The sequence below is a fragment of the Nuphar pumila genome, chromosome 11 (genome assembly GCF_984573655.1).
Source record: "Nuphar pumila chromosome 11, dmNupPumi1.hap1.1, whole genome shotgun sequence".
In the NCBI taxonomy this organism is placed as follows: domain Eukaryota; kingdom Viridiplantae; phylum Streptophyta; class Magnoliopsida; order Nymphaeales; family Nymphaeaceae; genus Nuphar; species Nuphar pumila.
In genome coordinates, this window is record NC_143259.1 from 114,537,182 (window position 1) to 114,549,794 (window position 12,613).

General features: G+C 38.7%; 1 protein-coding gene across 4 annotated transcripts in view; it reads left to right on the forward strand.

Moving 5' to 3' along the window:
• Positions 1–12,613, forward strand: part of LOC149822948 (ADP-ribosylation factor GTPase-activating protein AGD5-like) — a 43,428-nt gene that overhangs the window by 1,143 nt on the left and 29,672 nt on the right. For all 4 annotated transcript variants that reach the window (XM_089980448.1, XM_089980446.1, XM_089980447.1 and 1 more), the window contains 4 exons: positions 1,442–1,532; positions 11,287–11,341; positions 11,468–11,558; positions 11,654–11,870. In XM_089980448.1, the coding sequence (XP_089836574.1) occupies positions 1,442–1,532; positions 11,287–11,341; positions 11,468–11,558; positions 11,654–11,870 (454 nt within the window). The remainder of the gene's footprint in view (positions 1–1,441; positions 1,533–11,286; positions 11,342–11,467; positions 11,559–11,653; positions 11,871–12,613) is intronic.

Genomic DNA, 12,613 nt, shown 5'->3' on the forward strand with positions numbered 1-12,613 from the left:
TAACATCCTGACCCTTGGCAGTAGACCCCACAGTTTTGGAGACCATTGTTGGATATTTGAAGACCTAAGAACTATTATATCATGCACATACTGCAGTTAATTCTTGGATGAAGGAAGTTTCATTGTCTGTCATTGCTATGATATACAATTGTCGTTGTTGCCATTCTTGTTGTGTTGCTGCTGCTGACTTTGTTATGATGATGATTACACTGATGGTGATGATATTGTCAAACAAGAAAGGGTGAATTTGATTAATGCCGCTGTTCTTCTTCCACTAGGACATAAATGACTTGTTCTTGTTCCTATTAGGATTTTCTAGTTATAGAGAATCTTCATCATCCTTTTGTCTATTATATCTTGGAGTGCCTGAGACTATGTCACATGGGTGCAGGTACGGGTACGAAGCAATTTCAAAAATTTTGGACACGGGGATACGGCTATATATATGTATATATATATTTTAATATATATATATATATAACAATAATAAGACTCGGTCAAAGTTGTGCCCATTAGGGGACACGGCTATATATATATAGCCGAGTCTTATTATTGTTATATATATTTAAAAAATATATAAAAATATTGATTTTTTTTTAGTTTTTATACATCTTTTGCCCTAAAAAATGGACAAAAATAGACTCGGTCAAAGTTGACCGAATCCAAAATGTGGACGGACTCGGCCCCGATGCATTGACCAAGTCCGACACTTGGTTGACCGTGTCCGCCCCGTGTCCGAAGACGCACCCGTGTCCGCACCCATGTCGGGGCATGTCGACGAGGGTGCGCCGACTTTATAGCCGAGTCCATGTGACTTAGGCCTGAGATGATCTTTATAAGCGATCATTTGAGTCTTGTTTGCAATCTAATCCAGTTGAAACACTTCATGTTACTTTTCCTTGTTCTGCTAAGGTTTTTGCATTCTTTTTATTCATAGCAAGTTATCTACCTCTATCTAATGAGCCTGGTTGCAAAATCTTCCCTGGTAAGCTGCTGACACTTGCTCTTGTTATATGTAATGAGTGGCTGACACTTACTTCTTTGCAATTCTATCTGGCCCATGATAAGTGAAGCCACCTTATAAGTTTCTAGGCTCTAGAGAGAACCTTCATCTTGGTTGCTGTTCTCCAATTTGGTTGACTTTGAATGTGTGCAATTTTAGAAGCATGACATTGGTTGAATGTTGAATGAGACAGGGCTTTGAGAAAACTAAATATAGAATATGTTTCTCTTTATATGTGAAATGCCTACATATTCACCGTATGCTTCTGTTATTCTCTTGTAGACATGCTATATTTGATTTGTGTTACTACTTTGCCAATTCTGTAGGTTGTGTGTTTATGTTGGTATGGTAAGTCTTCGCTGCATTTAGTGATGCTATTTAAGGTTCATCTTTTGCAGCTTCCTTGCCTAATTCTTTTTGCTTCTTTCTTTCACGCAGAGGCCCACGATGGTCAAGTGTGAACCTTGGGATTTTCATATGCATGCAGTGTTCTGGAATTCACAGAAGTCTTGGTGTGCACATTTCAAAGGTTTCTTTCCTTACCTTATGCGCCTTATCAGATTCAGGACCTATTTGTAGGGATTTAGATTGGTAGATGGAGTTTAATCTGAGTGGTTGTATTGCTTAATGGACTTGTAAGTTAAAACATTCTCTCTATGCACTAGTGTCTTAGAAGACTCCTGATATGTTGTCTCGCCTCTTGAGACATACCTTTCATGAATATGGGCTGGCATGAGTGCAAGTTGATCAGAAGTTCTTGTATGGTGCACTGTAATACATACAACTTATTATTATTGTTCGGGTTGCTGCTATAGTAAATGACTTCGTTTGACAGTAAAAGTTAGTGAATAGTGTGGAAATTGGTCTTCACTGGTTAGCTTTAGTACAAATTGAGCACATAATTGCGGACTTGTTTCTGGTGGAAGGATGAGAAAAACACAATCTGGTTGACTAGTTGTCCTTTGTAACCCTGGAAATACACTCTCCTGCTTGTTTCTTTCTTTCTTGATTGGCAAGATTGGGGATAACCCTCATGGGATTCAAAACTTAGACCCCTTGCTATGTCACATGGGTCCGGGTGCGGGGGTGCGGCACTTTAAAAAAACTTGGGTGCGGGGGTTCTGCAAATATATATATATATATATATATATATAATTTTTAAGTTTTAACAGTTAACAGCAGGAACACTAATGAAATAAAATACAATTATGCATCTGGGGTTTTTCCAGTAGTAACCAATTATTAAACACTAGTAACCTTGTTAATTACTAAAATTTGAACACTAATAAATTAACCAATTTAATTGTATTAGTCACATCAAATGGTATACTTGTTTAAGCAAAGTATCAAACAGAAAGTTTGTATAAATACAGGGTCAAAGACAAGACCTAAGCACCTAATACTATTCATACTCTACATGCTAGAAACGTCAAACCACATGAATGAGGCCTGCATGGCTTTCAAATGAATTTCTGCGAATTCTGGTTATTGAGTTTAATGCCTTTCGTCAGTGCTGTTCATGAAAAGGCTGAGAACTGTCTTCAAGTGAAGTCTTGAAGTGTGTTACTGATAGAATCAGCAGTTTGCACTGATGTGTTCTCAGTGTTTGCAAGAAATTGCAATTGGTTGTAAGAGACTTCAAATTACTGAAGATTCATTGTGTATAAATAAATGCAAGTAAACATCACTTTTTCATTGGGAGTTCATAAGACTGACATGGTTTTTCATAAGATTCAATATGCAGCCATGGAATCATCGGAGCCACTTGTGGTACAACATTGGATTTACTCTTATTACATTGTTCTAGAAAAAACCTGTACATTGAGATTCTTCTTCTTCTACTAATCACTTACAATTTTTTTAATGTCAGAATAATCACTGTATCCAAGTTTATGATGATTCCAAAAGTTCGAAGGGGCGAGAGATAGAGAGATTGAGAGTGAGAGAAGAGATAGAGATGGAGTGAGATTGAGTGAGAGACAGAGACAGAGGAAGAAGAGAGATGGAGAGAGCGAGTGAGAGAGCGAGAGAAGAGAGAACGATAGTGAGAAAGACAGAGAGATTGAGAGTGAGAGATAGAGCGAGTGTGAGAGAGTACCTAAGGAGGAGAGGTCTGGCGGAGAGGTCGTCGTCGGCGTCGGGGTTCGACAGAGTGGTCGTCGCCGGCTTTGGCTTTGGCTTCAGGAGGAGAGGCAGGGAGGATTAGGGCAAAAAAATTTGATCTAATCTTCCTTTCCGCAGCCATTTTATCGGGCACAAATTTTTTTAAGGTCCAAAAATTGGACAAAAATGATCCTGGGTGCGTTGACCACACCCAGGGTCGGGTTGACCACAACGGGTGCCGCACCCGCATTGCGTCACGTCGGCGCGGGTGCAACACCTGGTTGGCTGAATCCTATGTCACACGGACTCGGCTCCAAGGTCGACACGCACCGACACGGGTGCGGCTCGGACTCGGTCAACCTGACCCTCGGTGCGGTCAACGCACCCAGGGTCATTTTGGTCCATTTTTTGGATTTTTTTTTAAAATTTTCTGGGCTACAGAATTTAAAAAAAAAATTCTTGGGGGGGGGGGGGGGGGGGGCGCTGCCCCGTATACCCCCCCGCAAGGGGCGGCCCCCTAAGACCCCGCGCCAGGGGGACCCCCCCCCCGTCCTTTAAGGAAAAAAACCCTGAATCAGGCTTCACAACTGATCACCTGTCCCTTAATGGGCACAACTTTGACCGAGTCTTATATATATATATATATATATATATATATATATATATATATATATATATATATATATATATATATATATATATATATATATATATATATATATATATAGCCGAGTCCTCGTGTCCAAAATTTTTGAAATTGCGCCGCACCCGTGTCACACCCACACCGACACCCGCACCCGCACCCATGTGACATAGGCTGAATCCCTGTGACTTAGACCCCTTGGTTATTATAGTTGGACCTAACCATCCAACTATCTCTTTAAACCTCCCAAAGGTCATCTTCTTTTGAAATGCCAAAGATTCCAAAAATATGAATTGGAAAAGTGACTCTTACATGTTTGTAAACTAACTAAAATACATTAGGTGGTTCCAATAACACAAGTACGATTTTAGTATTTTAAGAATTGGGAAGGGTGGAAGGACCTGGTTGCTTGTCGTATTCACCTGAGGTGGCTTGTAAGCAATAATGTATAGCTGCGTTTTTCAAAGAAAAGCTATTTTGCTTTTGAAGTTGTGTGCGTGTGTATGCACGTGTGTGTCTCTCTGTGTGTGTGCATGCGCATGTGCATGCGTGTGTGTACACTTGCATAGAAATGATAACCAGCCATTTATCAAATCAGAAAGTCCTTTGATATAAAAAAATAGACATTTGATTGTGTATGTGTGTGTGTGTGGAGGGGGAGGAGGAGCACACATGCTTATTGGTAACTACTGCAACTTTTATCAGTGCAAAAAACCTGACTTTGAGAAGAGTGATGCCTGTTAATAAAAAAAAACAAAATCTTCCATTTTCAAGAATTGTTGATTTCAAGGAAGATATAAATAATTAAGTGAAGGGTTCGGTTGAATGCTCTCCTTCATAATATTGTGCAAGTTAAACATCTTTTATCTCTCTTTTATCAAGCAAATCTCGATCTGAAGCTATTGCTGATAGTTTAGGGGGGAACTCTTAAAAGGGGAGGCCTTCACATTCATAAGAAATCTTCACGTTCTCCTGTGTCTGTGTAGAAAAGAAAAGAACGAAATATCGAGAAAAGGTTGCAGGGAGAAAAGACGTCAGAGAGAGCTGCATCTTCCATTCTATTAAGCATATTTACAATATACAATTCTAGGGTACGAAAATACCCTCTAATGACATCTTATTTTACATTGCATAGTAATTGGATCTTGACCCGATCCGGTACATGGATCGGGTCGGGTCCTGCATATACATAAGTTGGGTCCGAGACCCAATGACGACTTCTTTTCAGCTTCTCTCAAGTTGTGCATGGTCCTGGACCATGAACAACTTGCCTTTCAGAAACCAAAATCTGTCCTTTGTCAACCCTTTGGTGAAAATGTCGACAACTTTTTTTCAGTTCGCACAAACATGGGCTAAATCTCTTTTTCTTCAACCTTCTTTTTAACAAAATGCTGGTCTATCTCAATATGCTTTGCTCGACTATGATGGATGAGATTGAAAGACATATTGATGGCACTTTGATTGTCACACAGTAGCAGTGACCGAGCAATCGGTTCTCCCATTTCTGTTAGGAGATGTCTTATCCATGTAGCCTCAGCAGTGGCAGCAACCATTGATCTGTATTCGGCCTCAGTGCTCGACCTAGCAATCGCCTTTTATTTTCTACTGCTCCAAGACACCATGTTCGAACCAGTGAAGTTGTAATAACCAGATACTGATCATCGTTCATCTGGATCACTCGCCCAATCAACATAAATAATGATCTCATGACCGCCGCCTGGATCTAATTTACTTTTCTTGTATACCAGTCCATCACCAATTGTACCCTTCAGATAACGAAGTATTCGTTTGACTGCCTTCATATGCGATGTATGAGGCTCATGCATAAACTAAGACACTTGATTAACCGAATATACTATATCAGGTCTACTGAAGGTCAGGTATTGCAGCATCCCAACTATGTTGCGATACTTAGTGGGATCTCCATATATATCCCCTTCTTTAGAACTCAGTTTCTGATGGATGACACTTGGAGTTGCTAACGACTTACAATCTTTCATACCTGCCCTGCTGAGAATGTCCAACGTGTATTTGTGTTGAGTAAGTGTGAGTGCATCACATCTTTTATCAACTTCCACTCCAAGGAAATATCGCAGCTCCCCTAAATCTTTCATTTTGAATATCTGATTTAACAACTTCTTTACTTCCTCAATGGGACCTTTGTAGTTCCCTGTGATGATGATATCATCTACATATATCAATAGAAGAGTAGTGACATCTCGTTCATTGTGAATGAATAACGAATGATCCAGAAAAGATCGAGAGAAACCGTGCCTTTGTACCTCCAGCGAAAAACATTCGAACCAAGAACAATAAGCTTGTTTTAATCCATAGAGTGCCCTTTTTAGCTTGCATACATACTGCTTGGCGTCTCGTTCTGCATACCCAGTGGGTTGTTCCATGTAGACTTCTTTTTTTAAATCCTCATGTAAAAATGCATTTTTTACATCTAATTGGCTCAATGTCCATCCATGTTTAATGGCTAGACTCAAAACAATACGAATCGTTCCCATCTTAACAACAAGGCTGAAGGTTTCATCAAAGTCTTGTCCTTGTGTAAATCCCTTGGCTACAAGTCTAGCTTTATACCTTTCAATGCTCCCATCTGGTTTATACTTTATCTTGTATACCCATTTTGACCCAACGACATTTCTATCTACTGGTCTAGGCACAATCTCCCATGTCCCACATTCATGTAAGGCTTCCATTTCTTCATTTATTGCTTCAACCTACCTTCTAGAACTTGCAACTTGATAGAACATGAGAGTCTCATCCTCTTTATTTATAGACGTCAAGAATAACTGAAAATCCAATGAGAAATTTTTATAGCTTATCCACCTGTCAAGTGGATGTCGAGTCCGTGAGGATCTTCTGATATCCAGTGTCTGTGGAGCAGGATCAGAAGTACCCGTATCTGTATAAGGAATAGATGAGGGTTCTTTCTCACGTCGGGTGTATACAACACCCTTATACCTTATTGGCTCCAGGTTTTGTGTGGCAGTCTCCTCTGTTTGAGCTACGTTTGTTGATTCTTCATATATCTCCTTCCGACTACAGTCTCCTGGGCAGTCTTCCTTAGCATTGGAGAAGAGTTCTGAATTTAACCATGGATAGTATACCTCGACACTGGGACTTGAATTAACAACATGAAGACTTGAATTAGTTGACTGATTATCAAAATTCATTTCATCAGAAACTACATTTCTCGATATTTTGACGCGTTTGCTTAATGGATCATAGCACCTATATCCTTTGTAGTCTTCAACATATCCCACAAACCTGCACTTTAAGGCTTTGTCTTGAAACTTATGTCTCAATGAGCTGTCAATGTGAACATAGCAAATAGACCCAAACACGTAATTCATGATAATCGGGTTGAATGCCAAATAGAGAAAAATAAGGTGACTTATTTTCTAAAATGGTCATGGGCAGTCGATTTATCACATGAACCGTGGAGTGAAAAGCTTCAGTCCATAGAGCTACATGAAGAATGCTCCCGTGCATCATGCTTATTGCACTCTCAACAATATGTCGATGCTTCATCTCAGCAATCCCATTTTGTTGAGGTGTATGTAGGCAAGACACTCTTCTCTTTATCCCATTATGTTGAAGAAAATTAACAAAGTCACTAGAAGATAATTCACCACCTCCATCACATTGGAAATTAAGGATGTTGGTTGAGAAGTGGTTTTGAACAAATGAATGAAAATTTTGAAACAATCCACAAACTTCTGATTTGTGCTTCATGAAAAAGATCCAAGTATAGCGTGAGTAACTATCAATAAAAATAAGGTAATATTTACTGCTAGAAAGAGAAACAATTGGGGCGGACCCGAGACATCAGAGCATATGACCTCAAAGGGCCTTGAAGCTATCTTATTAATGGAATTGAATGGCAAAACATGACTCTTACATAAATGACAACTAGAACACTTTATATCAATGTCTTATGAACATAGACTGGACTTAGGAATGAGATTATTTGAGACAAGCTTTTCAATAAAATGACGACCACAATGACCCAGACGACTGCCAAAGTCTTAGCTTATTATATTCAGAAATGGCAAACACAAACTCAGAAGGAGCAAAAAATTGGTGTTGGTGAGGCTTTAAGGATGAACATGTATAATGAACGGAGGAAGGATCTTCTTGAAATACGTACATGTTGCCCCATCTTTTTCCCTCAGCGAATGTCTTCCTCGTGTGAAGATCCTTAACATAAACAGAAGATGGAGTAAATTTAACTGAGGCATTAACATCATCAACAATTTTTGAGACATAAACAATGTTCTTCTGAATATTAGGAGCATGAATAACATTTGAAATATTAAGAGAGGACTTGGACATGGGTATAATGGCATTTCCAATATGTGAGATTGAGTGATGTGAACCATCTCCCGTGACTATGCTATTCTTACCAACATAAGGAGTGAGATTCAAGAGTTTACCCGCATCACCCGTGACATGAGTCGCTGCTCCGGAGTCGACATAACAAGTGCCTTTATCAGTTTGCTTCATATTCAACCATGCCAAGGCTGCCAACAACAACTCTTTTACTTCTCCATCCCTCCTAGCCTCTGCTTGTGGAGCTTTTCCCTTGTTTTGAGGGTTGAACCAACAATTTTCTTTAACATGCCCTTTCTTATTACATAAAAAGCATGTGAGAATGGGCCTTTGTCCTTGTACATTGGACGTAGGAAGTATACCACGGCCTTCAAAGTTATTTCTCCCTTGTCCTCCCTTTCCTCAAAAGAAATTTCCTCTACCTTTACCATAAGTCATCCCTGTGACCAACACATCTTGGGTTCCTGAATACCCATGAGTCTTCTCAGAAGATCCTTTCAGAGTCATTTAATACCGTAACAACTTTGCACGAAGGTCTTCAAACTTTGGAAGCTCTGGGAGTCACAATAACATTGTCGTCAGAACATGATAGTCTGACCCCAGTCCACTCAAGGTTTGCTGCACATTATCTTTATCATTGACTAGGCATCCCACAATGGTCAGCTGATCCGTCATGCCTTTCATTTTGTTCAGGTATTCCATAATAAACATTGAATCTTTTTTCAACATTTGAAATTCTCGCTTGATAAACATAATTCTCGCCTCAGAGATTTGCGAATATGTCTAAACTAGCTTGTCCCACAACTCTTTGGCTGAATAGTCATCGAGAATGGTTGCAAGGACCTTCTGTGAGAGTGTGGAAGTGATGTATGCCACTAACGATTGATCCCTTTTCATCCTAGCAACATATTCTGGATTTTTGAGAAGAACAATAGATTGTGCCCCTTTATCATCCGTCTTTTCCTGCGAAGTGAACTCTGGAGGGGGTGAGACCGATCCATCCAGATGACCAGAGAGATCCTGGCTCCTTATAAAAGGAACAATTTGCCTTTTCTAGGTCAAAAAGTTAGAATTATTCAGTTTTTCAGAAACTAATTGGCCGAGAAAGTTGGAGGAGAGGCCTGACTGCGGATGAGGTGAGTCCATTTAAAAAATTGAAGGAAGAAAAGAAAAGAGAAGTGTCAGGACTCTGGACTAGACAAGAAAAACAGTCACCCAAATATTCTGCCCTTTTTTTTTTGGGAACAAATATAATGTGTATCGGGTATGATCAGAAAGAAAAGGGCTAACTGATCAAAAACTGAATTTCAGTAATTGAATCAGTGATATACTTGATGAAAACATGTAGCAAAGTTGTAAATACTTCAAAAATAGATGTATTACAAACTTAAGCAGTATAATGCTAATTTCAGGAAGTAGGGTAATCAGGCTAAACAATATTCAAACTGAAGCAACCCAATAATAAAGGAATAACTCAAGATTAAACAAGAAGGAACCTGTGGAATATTTTAGGAAACGAATGGTGGAAAAGAGGGAGCAATAAAATTTTGGTGAGCAAAATAGAAGGAGCAAAATAGAAGTAGAAGGTGAACAAACAGAGGGAAATCGGAACCTGTTGAGAAGAAGAGAAGAGGCTTGCTGACAATGAGGAAGAGAAGGGCTGCTGCACGACCAGAGTCAAAACAGCACTTGTTGACGAAAATGAAAAGAGGCTTGTTGACGAAAATGAGAAGAGGGGCTGGAGACGAATCTGCACTCGCTGACGAGGATGAGCAGACGAGGGGCTGGAGAAGAGTAGAAGACGAGTTTTCACACCCAGAACTTTAGCTGCTCTGATACCATCTTAAAAGGAGAGGCCTTCACATTCATAAGAAATCTTCACGTTCTCCTGTGTCTGTGCAGAAAAGAAAAGAACAAAATGTCGAGAAAAGGGTGCAGGGAGAAAAGATGTCAGAGCTGCGTCTTCCATTCTATTAAGCATATATACAATATACAATTCTAGGGTACAAAAATACCCTCTAATGACATCTTAATTTACATTGCATAGTAATTGGATCTTGACCTGATCCGGTACATGGATCGGGTCGGGTCCTGCATATACATAAGTTGGGTCCGAGACCCAATGACGACTTCTTTTCAGGAACATGATGCATAATATAAAGAAAAAGGATCTGCTAGGAAATTGCATCACAGAGCATGATCTGTTTCCCATCTTTTCCCACATTTCTAGATAAATGGATGCATCATCAGAACACCCCCTTACATGAGGAAGAATTGTTCAACTAATCAGCTTTCCCAATTGACAAGTCTGTATATAATTAGATTCTCTGTTTTTTCCCAGTAATACACAGATAGGACCCATAGAATGTGAAATTCGTGGTCTGTTTAGTATCCAATACACTTTATTTATATGGTTAAGTTAAATTATATTTGGAGGATTTTGTTGGTGCAATCTTGATGTTTAGTGTGTTCTGTGTCCTATGAAGCTATTTAAATATCTAAGTTTGGCACTCTTCTGTGTGTGTGCCTATATATATTATCCAAACATGGTAACATCTCAGTCCTGAGAAGGGATTGTACTGCAAGATTTAGGTTCAAATTTTGTTGTAATGATTGCCAGAAAATCTTGACAGAACCAGAATAACAGAATAAAGAAATGAATTGTGGAAAAAAGAAATATAGGTGGAAAGAAGTTGAAAACTAGCACAATGTTATTGGCATAAAAAAATTATCTGAAATGAGAATTAAGAAATGGAAAAGCAGTAAGAAGAAAGTAGCATCATATCAATCAAAGAATCACGGGTGCAGGGATTAGAATGTCTTAAGAAAAATTAGTATCTTGATGTCATATGTTAAATCTAAGAAAACTCCTATCATTTTGTCCACATAGAGGAGTAAACAAGTACATGTGTTGCTGAAGAAACTGATTCTTTAAATGGTAATAACATCCACTTCTCACTAGTATCTGATTCTTGTTTTTGTTTTATTTCTGTTATTTTCATGTTTTGACTTGATGTCTTTGTTAATGGGCCTACCATATTAATAATGACAATCTATTTTTAACCTGAGAATCTTGGAGTTTGCCAATTCAAACTTGGCAATATGTGATGAATTGAGTCTTCATGTGTTGGACGAATGATTGCTGTGAATTTTTATGTGATCGACTACTCATTGTGTCAAATGAAAGCTGCAGGTACGATCTGCCACATTAGATACATGGCTTCCAGAGCAAGTAGCTTTCATTCAGAGTGAGTATAGTTAGTATAGAATTGCATCTTGAGTTCTCAAGAAACATGCTGTACCATTTATCAAGATGTAACTGCGATTTAAGTGCTACTCATGATCGATGTTGATCTTTTCCTTTTACCTTGTAGCTATGGGAAATGAAAAGGCAAACAGCTACTGGGAAGCAGAATTACCCCCAAATTATGACAGAGTTGGGATTGAAAATTTTATTCGTGCAAAGTATGGCTCAAGTTTTATCAAGGTTAACAGGCGATGCATAAAAATGGGGCTTAATGACTGACTTAATCCTCTTGTTGTTGATACCAATGCTTTAGGTATGAAGAGAAAAGATGGATTCCTAGGAATGGAACATCGAAGACGCCTTCGAAGGCATTTGAAGTGGAAAAGACATCTGAATTTATACAGAGGCCACGAGATACAAGTACTTCCTTATCTGCGAATGGTTCAGAACGAACATCTATTGAGAGAAAGAGCCCTCCTCCACAGACTATAACGCATCATAAACCAGTTGTTCTTAAATCTCCAGATCTGGTACTTTGATGCATAATTGTTCCCCTTCAACATGCTTGATACATTGATGGTATTAGCAAACTGTACTGAATTAGGTTAACTTAATTTTACCTATCTGGACCCATGTTCATGACAAATTAGTTGTGGTAGAATCATGTTTTGAACCGATCTGTGTTATATTTGGATGTGGCCCAGGTTTGCCCTTAGCCTGTCTATTTAAAGTCAGGAAGTGGTCTTGTAGAATGTGTGCAATGAGAGCTCATTTCTAGTTTTGTTTTCTTGAATGTTGTCAAGATGCCTTCCAGGCAATTCAATGAAGAGTTTGCAGAGCTGTTGCACACAGTTAGCAGGGCCCCTAGTTTTCCTGCTGTGCTCTAATTGAATTCATTCCGAGATCTCAGTTTGAAGATTTTAACTTTTTTGTGTTTAATATTTCACAAAGTTCATGTTATGTGTTTGATATATTTGCTTACCTGTGTTTGATTATTTTGTTCTACTATTTTCTGCTCAATTGTTTAAGATCTATAAATTTCTTGTCTTCAGGCCTCATTTATTTTGTTTATTGATTTGTAATTTAAGAGTTGATGTTAAAAATGAGAAATGTGATACTGCGACTTTTTTTACCACCTCACAAGTGGTTCTGTAGAAACATGGTTTCTATATAAAATTTCCTAATTACAAATTAACTAGCTTCACTTTACACATATAAAGTCATAATGCTGCATTTGGTTGTGCCTTGTGGTAGATAGGTATAGTTGTGTGAA